The sequence below is a fragment of the Rhinolophus ferrumequinum genome, chromosome 6, assembly GCF_004115265.2.
Source record: "Rhinolophus ferrumequinum isolate MPI-CBG mRhiFer1 chromosome 6, mRhiFer1_v1.p, whole genome shotgun sequence".
In the NCBI taxonomy this organism is placed as follows: Eukaryota; Metazoa; Chordata; class Mammalia; order Chiroptera; family Rhinolophidae; genus Rhinolophus; species Rhinolophus ferrumequinum.
The window spans coordinates 92,198,111-92,213,229 of NC_046289.1; the positions used below are offsets into that span (position 1 = coordinate 92,198,111).

General features: G+C 36.1%; 1 protein-coding gene across 1 annotated transcript; it reads right to left on the bottom strand.

Annotated features, from left to right (window-relative positions):
• Positions 1-5,507: 5,507 nt before the first annotated feature.
• Positions 5,508-6,240, bottom strand: RPL10L (ribosomal protein L10 like). The gene is given in 3 exon segments (XM_033107653.1): positions 5,508-5,793; positions 5,795-5,972; positions 6,054-6,240. Coding segments are annotated over 3 exon segments (651 nt in total).
• Between the last annotated feature and the right edge of the window lie 8,879 nt (positions 6,241-15,119).

Sequence of the window (15,119 nt, forward strand, 5' to 3'; positions counted from 1 at the left end):
CTTAGAGCGGGGAAGAGGAATTCATCTGCTCTTATTCCCCCAACTCTTTCCTCCCTCACCCTTTGATACAGATTATTGACAGCAGAGTGTGAATACAGTCTTACTACTTTAAATGATTGGACGTCACAGGACACAGGTCCCCTTTCAGTTGTTGCTGCTCTGTTTATACTACTGCCTCCTGGTTCAACATGTATCTGGTGTCTAAATGCGGATTTGGATGGTTTTTTTTTATATATAGTTTCTTTCGAGGGTACCAGAGTTCTTCCCTCTATTCAATCCCTGTGAGGGAAATCTGGCTAAAGCATGGCTCTTTCTTTCCCTGTCCTCATCTACCGCCACAGTGGGGGTCCCCCAGACAGCTTTTTGCTGAGATGGTTCCTTCCAATAAACAACACCCTTGGGAAATGAGGCATAGAATCATCAATGCTGCTTAAACTTAAAGCACCAGAATGACTCCACACCATGGGAAATTTAAGTTTTATCCTCACTATGCCAGAGACTGGGGGTGAGGGTTGTCCCCTGGCACCTCAATCTCAATTCTGCTATCTCTTTCCTGTCTCCACCACCAGCATTGTCTTTTTGTTGCTGCTTTTGTTCCATCACTCTTAACATTCAAGCAAAAGAAAATCACCACTTCCTAACAATCCAATGTTCTGTCCCCTACCACCCACCCAGAGGGAGGAAGGAATAGGTGTGCATTTAAGAATACTGCATTTGCCCAAAAGATGCCATCCTCCTCTACCACCTCATATGTTTCTCTTTATCAGTCAACTTGGGACAACAGGGCATTTCATACATAACTCCCTTGAAGAGGTTAATAATATAACTGCCAAAATACAATAGTTTCTACAGCAAATATGGTCTTATTCCTTAAATATTTGGAGAACAAAAATATCTCTTGATCAGTAACTCTCAGAAGCTTATAAAAATTATGGCATTAAATATGCAGAATCAATTGCTTAGGTAATTATTTAACACATAATACAAGTTGTCAAGATTGTGTATGGACACAAACATAAAATTGTTATTTTTAAAATTCATGTCAAAAATTCTTCATTTTGATAGTCACAGTAATTTTAGCTACAATTATTTTAGATGCACACTAATAGAAGTTGTTACCAAAAAAAAGTTATTACTAATAGAAGTTGTTACAAACATGTGGAAGCATATTTTTACATGAACTGTTTTAAAGTTAAAATTTCCAGAATAGATAATTTTTTAGTATGGCATTAAGAAAGCTTCTGGGTGAATAAACTTAAATAAAACAGGATAAAATAAGCTCCTTCCCCAATACCTAACAAAATAAATAATAAAGAAATACAGCCAAAGAGTCATGTCGTATACACGTCATAAATTAAGGAGAGAAGAGATACAAAATGAAGACAGTATTCTCATGTGATATTCCAGAGCTCTTTTAACCAAAGCTTTCTGGCTAGTTTTAGTATGATTCCATATTTTGAGGGGCAGTGAGATATAATGGATTATATAATGATCGTTTATGAAATGTACGTCTTCAAAACTCCTCCAACTCTTAGAAGCATTCTTGAAGAAATATGGTATTTTAAAATGTTTAACTAATGCCCAATATGGAGAGAAAAATACTGAGTGTATAAGTAGTTACACAAGGATATCCACTGACAAATGGAGCCCCAAGTACCGTAAAAGATCCTCAGGAATTGGGTTTGCCATTTTCCAGGGTTTTCCACTAAATAACAGCAGGGCAAGGATAAGAAATACACCCCAGCCAGAAGGTGACTGAGAAGAGTGGGTCTTGGTGTAGGATATTAGTGGGATCTCAGAAGAAGAATCATAATCCAGCATACATTCAAGGCTATAATTAACCCTTCAAGTACTTTTTTCTATCGTCTCATCTTGAGGCTTTGAAAAAGTTGATGGATAGCAATATCCAGCCCTCAAACTATATATAGAACCAGAAAGAAGACTAAACGAACAAAAAATAGCAAAACTTTGTGAATGGCTGACTAGAGAAATTCACCCAATCTTTAGGATTAAATAGAACGTCTGGGTAAAACAGTCTGTATCACACATAAGCAGTGTGAAAATAAATGACATGACAACCATATCATCATTCTTTTGAAAAAATGAGAAAAAGGAGAAGGAAAGAAAAGAAGAAATAAATATTGAATGAAAAATGTGGGTAAGGTAGATAAAAAAATCCAGTTTGGGGGCAAAAAGGAAATAAAGCTAATCTTTATAAGTTAATCATATGTAAAGATTAATTGTATATAGAGGTAAATGATAATTGTAAAGTACAATTACATTTTTCAAAAGGAGCTCCAATGGTAGATGAGAAAACAGAATAACATGAAAGTGGAAATTACAAAATTAAAGATAAAAAAGAACAAAAAATTGAATCAGAATATTGAATCCAACTAAATCTAGAACTCAAGCTTATACAATTGGAGAAAATTATGGTAGCAAAACAAAATATTAAGGTTATAAATTATGAAAAAGATAACATTACTAGCAACAAAAATTAGAAGCTGAGAGGCAGTGAGGCAGGAGCAAATGTAAATAACAATAACATCGATATTAACTGTTATAAATTAACATTAATTTCGTGTACTTAATTTGTTCAAGGCACAATGCTATTCATTTTCTCAATGAATTATCTTATTTAATCCTAAAAACAATTGTATAATCATAGTGTCTTAATCCCATTTTGTATTTGAGAAAATTAAGGAATGGGCATACTAACTAATTAGCCCAAATAAGTCAAAAAACGGATTCAAATCCCTTAATTCTGACGCAGAGCTTCCCATATTTTCCTCTGTGAAGCATAACAATGACCTCACTTCACATTATTATTGATGGTGTAATTTAACTCACTTTCGACTTTGCTCATTATTTTCTGTATGACTTACTTAAAAAAAGAGTATGTAAGTATTTTAATGACAACAATGAAGTTATTGCTCTATTAAAATGAAAGCAAAAACCTATGTCATTAATATAAAAGCAGGAGATGGCTGGGGCTAAATGCTTTCTCAACTCAATCTTTCAGTCAGTAGTGACACTTTAAGATCCAAAAAGCCCTACTTGATTATGTCAGGGTAAGCAGTACAAAGCTGCTAAAGTGAAAATGAAATGCCTGCCAAAGTCAGTGACAGGCAGTTCGGGCCAGATCTAGTGTATATTTTCATAAAAATTAAGGATTTCAGGATAAATATGCTTACTATACTTCCATATTTTGACGGGGTAGAAATGGTGGATTATATATAATGATTATTTGTGGAATCTGCTTTTCAAAACTAAATTGATACAGTGCATGATCCAAAATGAAGTTTTCATAATCATCTAACTGATTCAGTCAGTATTTTCCATAAAACCTGGGGACTCCATCAACTAAGAGTTTTTAGGGTGATATTTGCTTGAATTTAGTTAACCGTACTTGTATTTTTTATTTTAAATGAGTAGATAGTTCTGTTTCACTGTAGTAGTGCACAAATATATGAATACATAATATGTTCCCAAATTAAATTTTCCATTTGAATAGAAATTTAGAAGAGTTCTGCAAAAATATAATTATCTTTCAGCTCAACTGTCTTATCAATTTTTTTAATAACTACAATGACCAGAAAATAGGAAAATGCTGAAAAACAAAATCATGGCTTGGAGAACATAACAGGACTTTTGTTAAGACAAACTAAGTGAAAGTGCCCTATCAACATTAAAGGAAATAAAATGTATTCATTTATAATAGAAACCTATAGCAAAAAGTCAAATAATAAAACTTAATGACACGCGTTTTATTAATGTAATAATTTTAATCTTTCATTTGCTTTTCATCCACATATCTATATGCATAATCATATTTACCAGTCTCTTAGGCCAAGGACGTTCATGGGCTTATCCTTAGCTGCCTCCGAGTATTTCGGGAGTGAGTACAGAGTTCCAAGTTTGAAGTTCAAGATGTTTGAGAGATTTGAGACCAAAGAGAAAGGTGAATCATGAAAGTGAAAAATATTTTCAAAGCTGCATCATAGTTGTATTAACACATAACTAAGGAACTGTTTATTGTGTTGTGTTTTGCATTTGATTTTTTTGAGGTTGGGTATATGTTTTTGAAAGACAGTGTGGTAAAAATAAAAAGGACTGGGTAGGAGTTAGAAGATCTGCCTCAGTGCTATCCTCATTTATGAATTGCATAGGATTTGATTTCCTAGAAAATTTCAGGAGTTTCAAAGCATCAAGTAAAACATGTCAAGGAATGAATGTGCTTCTTTGACTGAAGAAACCTTTCTATATAATCATATTATTTAGTATTTGTCATTCTTATTTTATATGTAATATGAAAAATTTATAACTTAAAACAGCAACCTAGCTTAAAAATATACAAGTAGAAAATATAGTAAGAACTTGAAAGAAATATAAAGTAAGATGCAAAATTTTAGTATTGACAAACTTTTTAAGTAAATAGAAACAATTTTAAAAACATGTTTCTATACTATTTGGTACTCCTTTTGTTGTTTTCATTCAATATATTGTCTCTGAACATGAGTGGTTAGTTTAAGAACATTTAATGCACTTTTGCAGGATTGGATTTTTTGAAGACTAAATAACTTAAAGAACTGGAGTTAAAAAATGTAGTATAGACCCAGAATTTCAGCTTATTTATAGGTTCTAAAATAATACACGACAATAACAACAACAAAAAGTCATCTGTGTGATCAGTGTAACTAATGTAGGGCAAGCACCTACAGATTGCAAACTCTCTCCAAGGTCTTTTTAGAGCACACGTAGCTGATTTTGTGTCATGTTCTTTTTTCTATTGGTTCTACTGGGACTCAGATTCAAGCAATACCGAACTCTGTTGTCAACCTATGACCTTTCTGTGAAGAAGGAAAGATTGCACTGTTGTCTCCTGAGTGTGAGACAATGTAAGGCGTGTCTGGGGAAACCTACCACAGTGATACCCAATTGTCTGAAGGCTAATTGAAGATGATAGATAATTCTAAAAACAATGTGCAGAAATTTATAAGGAAAACATAAGCAACAAGTTTAACAATAAACCTTTTAAATTTCAAAGACATTGTAGTTGAAATATCACTAATGCCTACCATTATTTTCATCCCTATTGTTTATTTTCTATAAACAACAAGGTTTTTTTTCTCTGCAGATCGGATTTTCTCTAGCTATATTTTTATTCAAGATCATGATAGCTGCATAATGATGACTTTACTACAAACAAAACTTTTGACATATTTCCCCACACTCTCCCAAGTTAAAATGTTTGGATTAGAGTTGCAATAGTTTTCTCTATAAACAGCATACAAATTGTTTCATTCTCACTTGAAAGGAAAGTATTACTTACCGTTAAAACTCTTTCTGGTATTAATATGAAAATTATTTCTCTAGTAATCTGTATTTTAAAAGTTGGATACAATTAAAAAATGTTTAAGATATTTAAAAAAGGTATATTTTGCCAGTAAATACATTTTATTCATAAGTAATAAGTCATACCAGCATGGCCAATGGAGGCAGTGCTGTCAAAGATCTAAGGAGAGCAGAACTCGCCAGTTGTCCAAAGGGCCACGATTGGGGACATACTTGATTCCACAACTATCCGGGATGAGGCTCTTCTTAGCCATTTTGTTTTCAAATTCATCAGCATTAAACTCGGTAAAGCCCCAATTCTCGGAGATATGTTTCTTCTGGCGGCCAGGGAATGTGAACTTGGCCCTGTGTAAAGCTTCAATCACATGTTCCTTGTTGTGAAGCTTGGTGCACATGGACACGATTACTTGGCCAAGGTGGACTCAGGCAACCATCCCGAGGCTTTCCAAAGGCACCTCGCATGCCTGTCTGGAGCCTGTCAGCCCCAGCACAGGACCACATCTTGTTGGTGTGCATGACATGGAAGGGATGGAGCCTCACTCCGATGTGAAAGCCATCTTTGCCACAACTTTTCACCATGTACTACTTGTTGGCACAAATTTGGGCGGCCTCCAGGGCTTCAGAGGAGGGCTGCTGTTATTCATCAATTACTATGTGGCCACAGAGTGGGGACTCATCCACTTTTGCCTTCTTTCGACCCAGGTCAAAGATGCAGATCTTGGCATCAGGGACACCCCGGAAGAAGCGAGACTTCGGGTACACCTTATTCTTACAATACCGGTAACAGTGAGCCAGGCGGCGGCCTGTGGCCACACCAGCCAAGTAGGCCTGTACGTCAAAGAGAAAGACGCATGCTCCACCCGGGCACATGTGCCTTATGTGCATTGCCCATCTGCCTGCATAGTAATCATAGAATCCGGACGAAGACGTAAAGATGCACTTTTGTGGCACCCCCACTATAGATGCTGCAACATTCCAGCCCTCTGTGTGGACTCAGCTAGGTGCAGGAACAAGGCGGAGCAGCTGCTTAGATAATATATTCTCCCATGGGCTGCCAGGTAAGCAATTGGACCTACGAAAATGGCTCGAGAAACCATTTCCTTTTTGCTGTACATCATAGGCATAGAACTTTTGCCCTTAGCTTTGTTTGACGTATAAAAGACGCATTTTCCTGTAGAATAAATAAGGAATGTCTCCCCAGCTAGTCAATATACAGTATGTCTAGTTTGTCCAAATAATCCATTTTCCAGAGTGCGTAACTTCTGTCAGCATTTGTCTGTTGATTGCTGCTTCTCAAAGAGTATGTGGTCTCTTTCCCTGGGTATAGTAGTTTCTTGGCATGAGCTCTCTGATAACTTCAGGAAGAGATAAGAGTAGAGTGGTGACAGGGATAGAGAGAAGATGCCTGCTACACTTAATGCTTGATAATTGCTTTTGAGACCTGAAATTTTGGTGGTTTTATTTGGCCATATTGAATGATTTTATTATCAATATGGTATCCACAAAATTGAAATGCCAACTGAATTTTTTAACTTAAGGCTATTTACATTTTCCAATGTTACAGCCTCTGGGAACTATATAAAAGTAACTATTTATGCTTTATTAATCTTTTATACCTTACTGAGAATGAGTTTAATAGTTTTCTTTCCCTTTGATATTAGTTTTTTTTTTTTTTTTTTTTTTTTTTTTTTTAATATTTTTATCAGGATCAGAGTGTAGAAAAGGAGGAAAATGAAAGAGAAAAATAATTCACAACTAGTCTATAATCCCTGCTCGGATTTTTCTAGCTTTTTTGATTCCTTCGTGCTATTTCACAAATCCTTGACATCATGTGACAAAATCCTTACAATGTGACTATATTCTACCAATGTTTTCTCTTTAACAGAGAAACAAGTAAGTTATCACAAAATAACTCCTGCCCTTGAAGTGAGTAGGCTACAAAATACCCTTATTAAGGTAGAAATACTCAAAGTACCAGTGTAGAGAATTTCCCTGCATTACAAAGAAGCTGCTTCCTTGTTTTCCTTTCCTTTCCTTTCCTTTCCTTTCCTTTCCTTTCCTTTCCTTTCCTTTCCTTTCCTTTCCTTTCCTTTCCTTTCCTTTCCTTTCCTTTCCTTTCCTTCCCTTTCCCTCCCTCTCTCCCTCCCTCCCTCTCTCCGTTCCTTCCTTTATTTTTGCTTTCCTTCATTTCTGGCTTCCAGTTTTCCTCATTTAGCGCCTATTTACTATGTAAGTTTGTATATGGAGATAAAGCAGCAAGTAATGTTGTGTTGCCCTCACAAAGCTTACAAGTGTAGGAGGGGATTTAGATGTTACTTAGATAATATGTCATCATATTTCAAAGTTCAAAAGGTGCCAAAAAGGAAAAGCAAAGTGAGCCCTGAGGGCATGGGCTGAGGCCCTGATCTATACCGAGGAGTGAACAGGGAAGACTTTATCAGGAAGGAGATTTTACACTGTGACTGTGGCAGATGGGGCCTGGCCTATGCACAGGTCTTGAAGCAGGCAAGAACATGGACCATTTAAGGAACTAAGGGCCAGTATCACTGTGTGAGGGAGTGAGTGGCATAATGTGAGTCCAGTGTGTACGTGTAAGGATGGGTGGCCTTCATATCACAGGAGGCCCGCTTTACCAAGTTAGGGATCCTGACCATTGAAAAGCTTTACACAGTTTTCTCACTATCATTATGTATAATATGGCTGATAGAGTGGACGGGGTCAAAAAATGGATGCAGGAAGGAAGACTTTGCAACACTAAAGAAGCATGAGGATAACTTGAATATGCTTTTCATATATTTTACTTTACAAAACATGTTTGTGTCTTTTTCTACTATGTCATGCCCAGAAGCTATCATAGTTCCGGGAAAGAGGAGTCTGAGGTCAAAGGAAGATATCTTTCAGAGTTCATGTGCCATAATGCACTCGCCCCCACCTGTCTAGGCCCTGCTTTGGGTTTCCAAAGCCCTAGAATTCTCTGACCAGCAGATGTTGTGTTCCTATCAGGGCTGGCTTACATAATCTTATTTCCTTAGTAACCAATTATGGTTTGCCTGGAAATGTACCTGTTTTAGCACTGAAGTCCTGCATCCTGCAAAGCCCCTCAGTCCCAGGCAAAATGGGAAGGTTGGTCACCCTACCACACTTCTACATGAGGCCCTCATGGTTGCAGGATAGAATCAGAGGGTGAGAAGAGAAAGGGAGAGCCAGACTGGGATTCTCCACTTATACTCCCTCCCCTAGCCTTACAAAGGAGCCTGTGGAAGATGCATGAGCCACACCATTCTACTTAAATGTTAAAAGAAAACCATTCCCCTCAATCACTTTCAAAATGTTGAGTGTTGTCCTGTCTCCAACCCCTGCCATCCACAATGTGCATCACACTAAGCAAACCTTGCAAAAAATGTAAAATTCGTTCTCTTTGAAGTAGCCGGAAATATTGTCGAGAAGATGACACATGGGAAATAAGTTAGATTTTTTTATTTGATAAATTTATTACTTTGATAAATGCAATAAAAGTTTAACAAAGGGAGACAGTAGTGTCACATAAAATGAAATGATTTAAAGAACGAATAGGACATATGTATGCAAAGGTAAGGAATACGCTAAGAAAGAGACATGGCAGTTATATAAGACTCTTCCGGTCTATGGGAACAAGGACTATATTTGGGTCACTGTTTTGTTCCCTGTTTTTGGCAAACTGTGTGACTCATAGTATAATAAATATTTGAATGAGCACACAACATACATAACCTGAAATAATAAATTTGGGGATGGTATGAAGACATCTAGGAGCCCATAAAAAGCCGGCAGGTAAACATGTTTAGACTTGACATTCAGCTTTGACTATGAAGTAGTCTTTCCTCCATGTATTCTCTCTCCTGTTCCACAGCTCCTGGGCAAGAGGGCTGTACCGTTCTGCACTTATTGGTTAGGTATGCATCAAGGCAGCCTTTAAGTACTTAGAATTAGCACTGGAAAGTGTTAGAAATACAGTCAAATTCCCAGTATCCTCCGCCTTCATGTAGACTGGAAAAGAACAGTTCTGTGCATCATTTCAAATACAGCACTGCCTTTCCTTCTTTGATATCATATTTCAAACATTTCACAAAGAGCTAAACCTGACTTGGTTCTCAAAGAATATGCACTGGAGCCTAACGTATTGACTGACATGCACCCTGGATTTCCTCTCCTGCTGCTGGAACCGGCTGCATTGTTGATCACTGAATCATTATTATGCAGCCTTCCATCACTTGGTGTTTGACAATATACTGTTATTCAGAGAACATGTGCCCACTTGGGCTCTCAATGAGGTGTGATGCCTCCACTGATGATGAACAGCCATTTTCATTAGCGTTTCTTAGTAACTTCACAGTGGGAGCCGTAATCTCAGTATGTTTGAGAGCCTAGATGAGCAACTTGACTATATTTTCCTAGAGCTGAGTAGTGAATGTAAAAGAGTCATGGTTATGACTCTTTAAAATCGGGCAAGCAATGGTGTCTCTTGTCATGGCTGATGGGCGGCCATGATGCCTGTCTTTCCTGCACCTGATTCACAATGGTCCACTTATCTATTAGACAAACGTACATTTTCTGAATAGAATAATACAGTCAGATGATTTTAACTGTTTAATCCCAGGAACCTAATGCATTTTTTTTTGACTGATATTTTATACATGTTGATTATTCTCCCTTTGGGAATCTGTTTTTTTTTTCTTGTTTCTTTTTTTTTTTTTTTTTCCTTTTGGATATAGAAACTGAGTATTTATGCTACTTACCTTTGTGCTTTGGTAGCATAGAATAAGTTACTCCAAAATAAGTGATTTTCTTTTTTTTTTTACATTTTCCCAGAAAATTGGAAAAAATAGGTGAGAATTAAATCAGGAAGAAGTAGCACATAATATATTCATTAGAATTTCATTGACTTTAGTTTATAAATTTTTACTTATTTGGGTTTTATACTTGCACAAAATTTATAAGCCATTAATCAGTTTTATGTGGTAATTCATGTGTAGTTTTATAAATATTTAAGTAATGCCATAACAAAGACATAATATAATTTATAAACTATGACAAATAATAAATATGCTATAGTAAAGTATAATAATAAAAATGCTGTAGTAAAGATGACTTGAATCAACACAAAGAATGTACATGTATATTTCAGAGCTCTTCTCTCTTAGAAGGGCTTAGTCTAATCTGAAAATTTGAGACACAGTGCTCTGGGGTATGAAGCCCCCTCCCACATATTGCGTACATGCGCTTCCTGTTCTTTCGAGCCAAGTCTATTTATTTAAAAGGCAAAACAATGGAGTAATGTTATTTTTCCCCTACTGCCCAAATTGCTTACCAAAGTTTGTGCGGTTTACTAGATTTACGTACACAGACATGCATGAAACAAATTTAAATTCTGAGAGTACTTTTTAAACTTTTTATTACATTTTGGGGGGGTAACATTGGTTAGTAAAATTATGTAAGTTTCAAGTGTACAATTCTATAATACATCATCTGTATATTGCATTGTGTGTTCACTACTCAGTCAGTTCTCCTTCCTTCCATCACCATATATTTGACCCCCTTTACACTCTTCTACCACCCAGCTTCCCCTTTACCCTCTGGTAACCACTAAAAAGTTGCCTCTATGTGTTTTTGTTTGTCTTGTTCCTTTGTCGCTTTCAGTTTTATATCCCACATGAGTGGAGTCATATGGTTCTTGACTTTTTCTGTCTGATTTATTTTGCTTAGCATGATGGTTAATCATGTATATCGTGACATCTAATTGTATTTCAGGTTAAATGAATCTTGTTATGTTTAATGGATGGCCCCTTTATCCACTGAACAGACTTTTTTCTTTAGGAAGGGGAATAATTAACCTTGGTGATTAGATGTAAGGGTTCTTCAGTTATGAAAGAAGTATTCCAATTGATAAAGCCCTGACTTTGGACAGCTTTGCCTCAAAAGCTTTGTTATATCTGTCAAACATTTTAATCCATTTGCATTTTGGGATTTTTTCTGAGGCAGGGAATACTAAGGACTGGATCAGAGACATTGTTCCATACTATTTGAGTGAGACACATGGTACTGATCTGCTTAGTCCCTGTTTAAAGAATTTGGCTTTATTCAAAGCTTCTGGGATGTAATCTCATGTCTTTTCTTAACAGGGACTTTGGTCTTAATAGATAGTCTAACCGTGTGATTCAGGGTAAGGACTGACTATTCTAGAAAGACCAACAATGAGATAGAGGCTTTTCGGTCAGTGGTATCATTTGACCTGGAGACTTACATTAACCATGTGCGCAATCTGTCAATCAATCATGGCTACGTAATGGAAGGTCTTAGTGAAACCTGAACACTGGTGCTTCAACAAGTTTTCCTGGTTGGCAATAACTCCATGCATATTGTCACACATCAACATTAGAAGAGTAATGCATCCCTACTCAGTGAAGAGAGGACAGTGGCAGCTCCATATTTGGTACTTCCTCTGGACTCTACGCTATGCACTTCTTCCCTTGGCTGATTTTAATCTCTCTCCTTTCCTCTAATAAACCATAACTATGAGCATAACTTCCTTTAGTGAGTCCTGTGAGTCCTTACAGTGAATTATCAAATCTGAAAGTGGTTTGGAGAATCCCCCAAGCTTGCAGTTGGTGTCAGGAATGAGGCCACTCTTGGGGACTGTAACTTGTAACTTTGTAGTTGGCTGAAACTCTGCAATTTCCATCTGTCAACCCCACAAACCTAATAAACCATGTATAAATGGTAGGACACTGAAAGACAGAGGAAAAAGGAAGTATAGTTTATAGTGCCTAGTAGAGTTAAGATATATGTTAACAACAAGTAAAGACTATCCTAAAATGTCATTGATTTCTCTGCTGAAAAATATAATGCACCTTTGTTGAAGAATTGCACATATGCATGACAAAAATATAGACTTAAGATTTGAGTGTGTTTTCTTGCATTAATGTGTGCCATTTTATAAACTGATTTCCCTTTTACTTAAGTCTTTTCCGTAAGAATAAATGTTCTCAGTGGCCGGTTAGCTCAGTAGGTTAGAACGTGGTGCTCATAACACCAAGGTTGCCAGTTTGGTCCCTGCATGGGCCACTGTGAGCTGCGCCCTCCTTAAAAAAAAAAAAAAAAAAAAAAAAAAAAAAAAGAATAACTGCTAATATAATTTCAATAATAGCAAAATATATTTTATTATATGCTAAGCTCCAGATCCATATAAGATGGATAGATTTGCTTCCTGGTTGTCCATTTCATTGTTCTATTCATATATTCAAGAACTAGTACTATAGAGCTGTAACACATAGCATCTTCAACTTACCTATTGATTTAACTTGAGGTGAACATCCAGGAGCTAATTGATTATACATATAAAGGCTGGATACTTCTGACAAAGTAATTCTTTAGTGAGGCTTCTCTTCAGCCAATAAGCAATAAAATGTAGACTAGCCACAAATGGTGCCAGTGACCAGCATAAAACAATTATGATGCAGGCAGCAATGTGAATGATCATCACCGGCCAATTTTTGGTAAAAGTCTTGATTTAAAAGAAATTGGAATTCTTAATTTTTTACTGGAGAGTAAGAACGTTTGTAAAATTCTGGTTAAGTCTGGAAGATGCCTTTTTTCTTATTTCTCCTTGAGACCGCACACAATATTTTTAAATAGTTCTAAAGACAATTTAAAGGCATTCAGGAGTAGAACATACCCTAAGGCTTTACTTCACCATCTTACTTGAAGGCCATCGTATGTCCTTTATGGAATGAGGTAGATTAACTATTTTTGCATGCATTTTAATAATAATAATTAAAAAAAACCCTTACCTTAACAAATCATTTTAACATAATTTTGTTACCGAGTTGTTTCTGGAAATTTAGTAAGTTTTGAGGATCACTGTGTTGAAATTCACCATAATGCCATGACATATCTCATGTATGTAAAATGAGAGTAAAGCTGGGCTCAAGGATGACATGTATTTCTTTAATCTATAAAAACATTTTCTTATACATTGCTTAACTTGATTGCCCAAAATAATTTTCTTGGAGGGCATACAGAAACAAGTTAACTAACTTCCAAAATGAAGAAGTAATACTCAGAACATTAAGTGATTCACTCAAAAATAAAATTTTCTAAATGATAGATATTAACAAAAACTTTGTGAACACTTTTCCCCCCAATTTTTCTTCTCCAAAATTTACTGGGAGGGGGGTCAGACTCAATGGGCATCTGAAAGTTTAGCTGACTGTAAGATGAATTGCAAATCAATTGTGGGGCACATTTAGGGTCTGTGGGATCTGAAAGCAATACAATGCTGAGGGTCCACTTTAAAAAGAGAATGCAAATTATAAATACAAAATTAGAGACAGAGCAAATATTTATTTAGAGGAAGAAAATAAAATCAATTGCAAACTACAAATAGCTATTAAATAAAACTTACAGCACATTTAAAAAAATAATATATTTTCATTAACTCCCTGATCCACCTTTAAAATCTTTCTTCCTTACATTTTCTGGCTACATATTCTTTGATCTCCTACCCATTTGAACATTATTTTTCTAATACCATTATAAGGAATAGAAACTCAATTCAATCTTTCTCCATTAAGAGTGTTGAAATTTATATTATATTGATAATATAATAGAAAAATTTCTTTCTGCCTCACAACGGAATAGCACTAATATTAGTTTGGTGCAAAAATAATTGCGTTTTTTGCAATTATTTTTAACCTTTTAAAGCGCAATTACTTTTGCACCAACGTAATACCATGTAAATCTTTAGGATTGTTGTCAAATTAAAGAAAAAACTTTTCTTTTTTATACATGAACTGTAATATTTCAAAAAAGTTCAATTTTCTTTGGGTAATGACTACTTTCAAATAGTAGTGGACAATACTTTCAAGCTGCTTCCCCAGTGCTGGAGCTCAGAGTGAGTGAGTCCATCAGTGAGTGTGTCTGTGTAGGCACTTTAAGAGGAATGCCTTGGACTACAGCTGCCCTCAATTTCACTCGGCCACAATCTGCTGAAGTTGTGGAGACTTCTTTTCCCAGCACTGGAACCCTGGGCCAATCACAGCCTGAGACAATCACAGCCAGAAGTTGTGGAGACTTCTCTCTTCCCAGCACTGGAACCCTGGGCCAGGGAGCCTGTTGTGGGGCTGGAACCCCTCATTCCTCAGGGGGGATCTCCACAGACGAGATATCCCTCCTGATTTTTAACTGCCACATGCGGGTGTAGGATCAGCCATATTCACGTCTCTGTCCCTCCTAGTCTCAAGGTGGCTTCTTTTGTATGTCCTTTGCTATAGGACTTTTGTTCAGCTAGACGTCAGATGGTTCTCAATGATGGTTGTTCTATAGTTTAGTTGTAATTTTGAGTTGGTCATGAGAGGAGGCAATCACAGCATTTACCTACTTTGCCATCTTAGGCAACAAATTGGTTTTGATTACAGTTTACTTTATATTGATAGTATTTATTTTTATTGCATTTATTTTTATAATCACCAGTTTTTACCATTTTTCTCTGTTATTTAATAAATTTGAAATTACTGCCAAATGAGGAGTCTGTATTTTTCACTTGTTCTAAGTGAAATGTCCTAAAATGTCCTTTCAAATTGCAGTAAACATGGCATATTTCACCTTTGACAATTATTTAAATAAAAAGCTGTCTCTTTGACCATACGTCTTTGCTTGATGAGTTGGCATAGGGTGTAGTCCAAATACTCTTCGAAGCATTTTGAACACCAGAACAATTAGCAGTAACT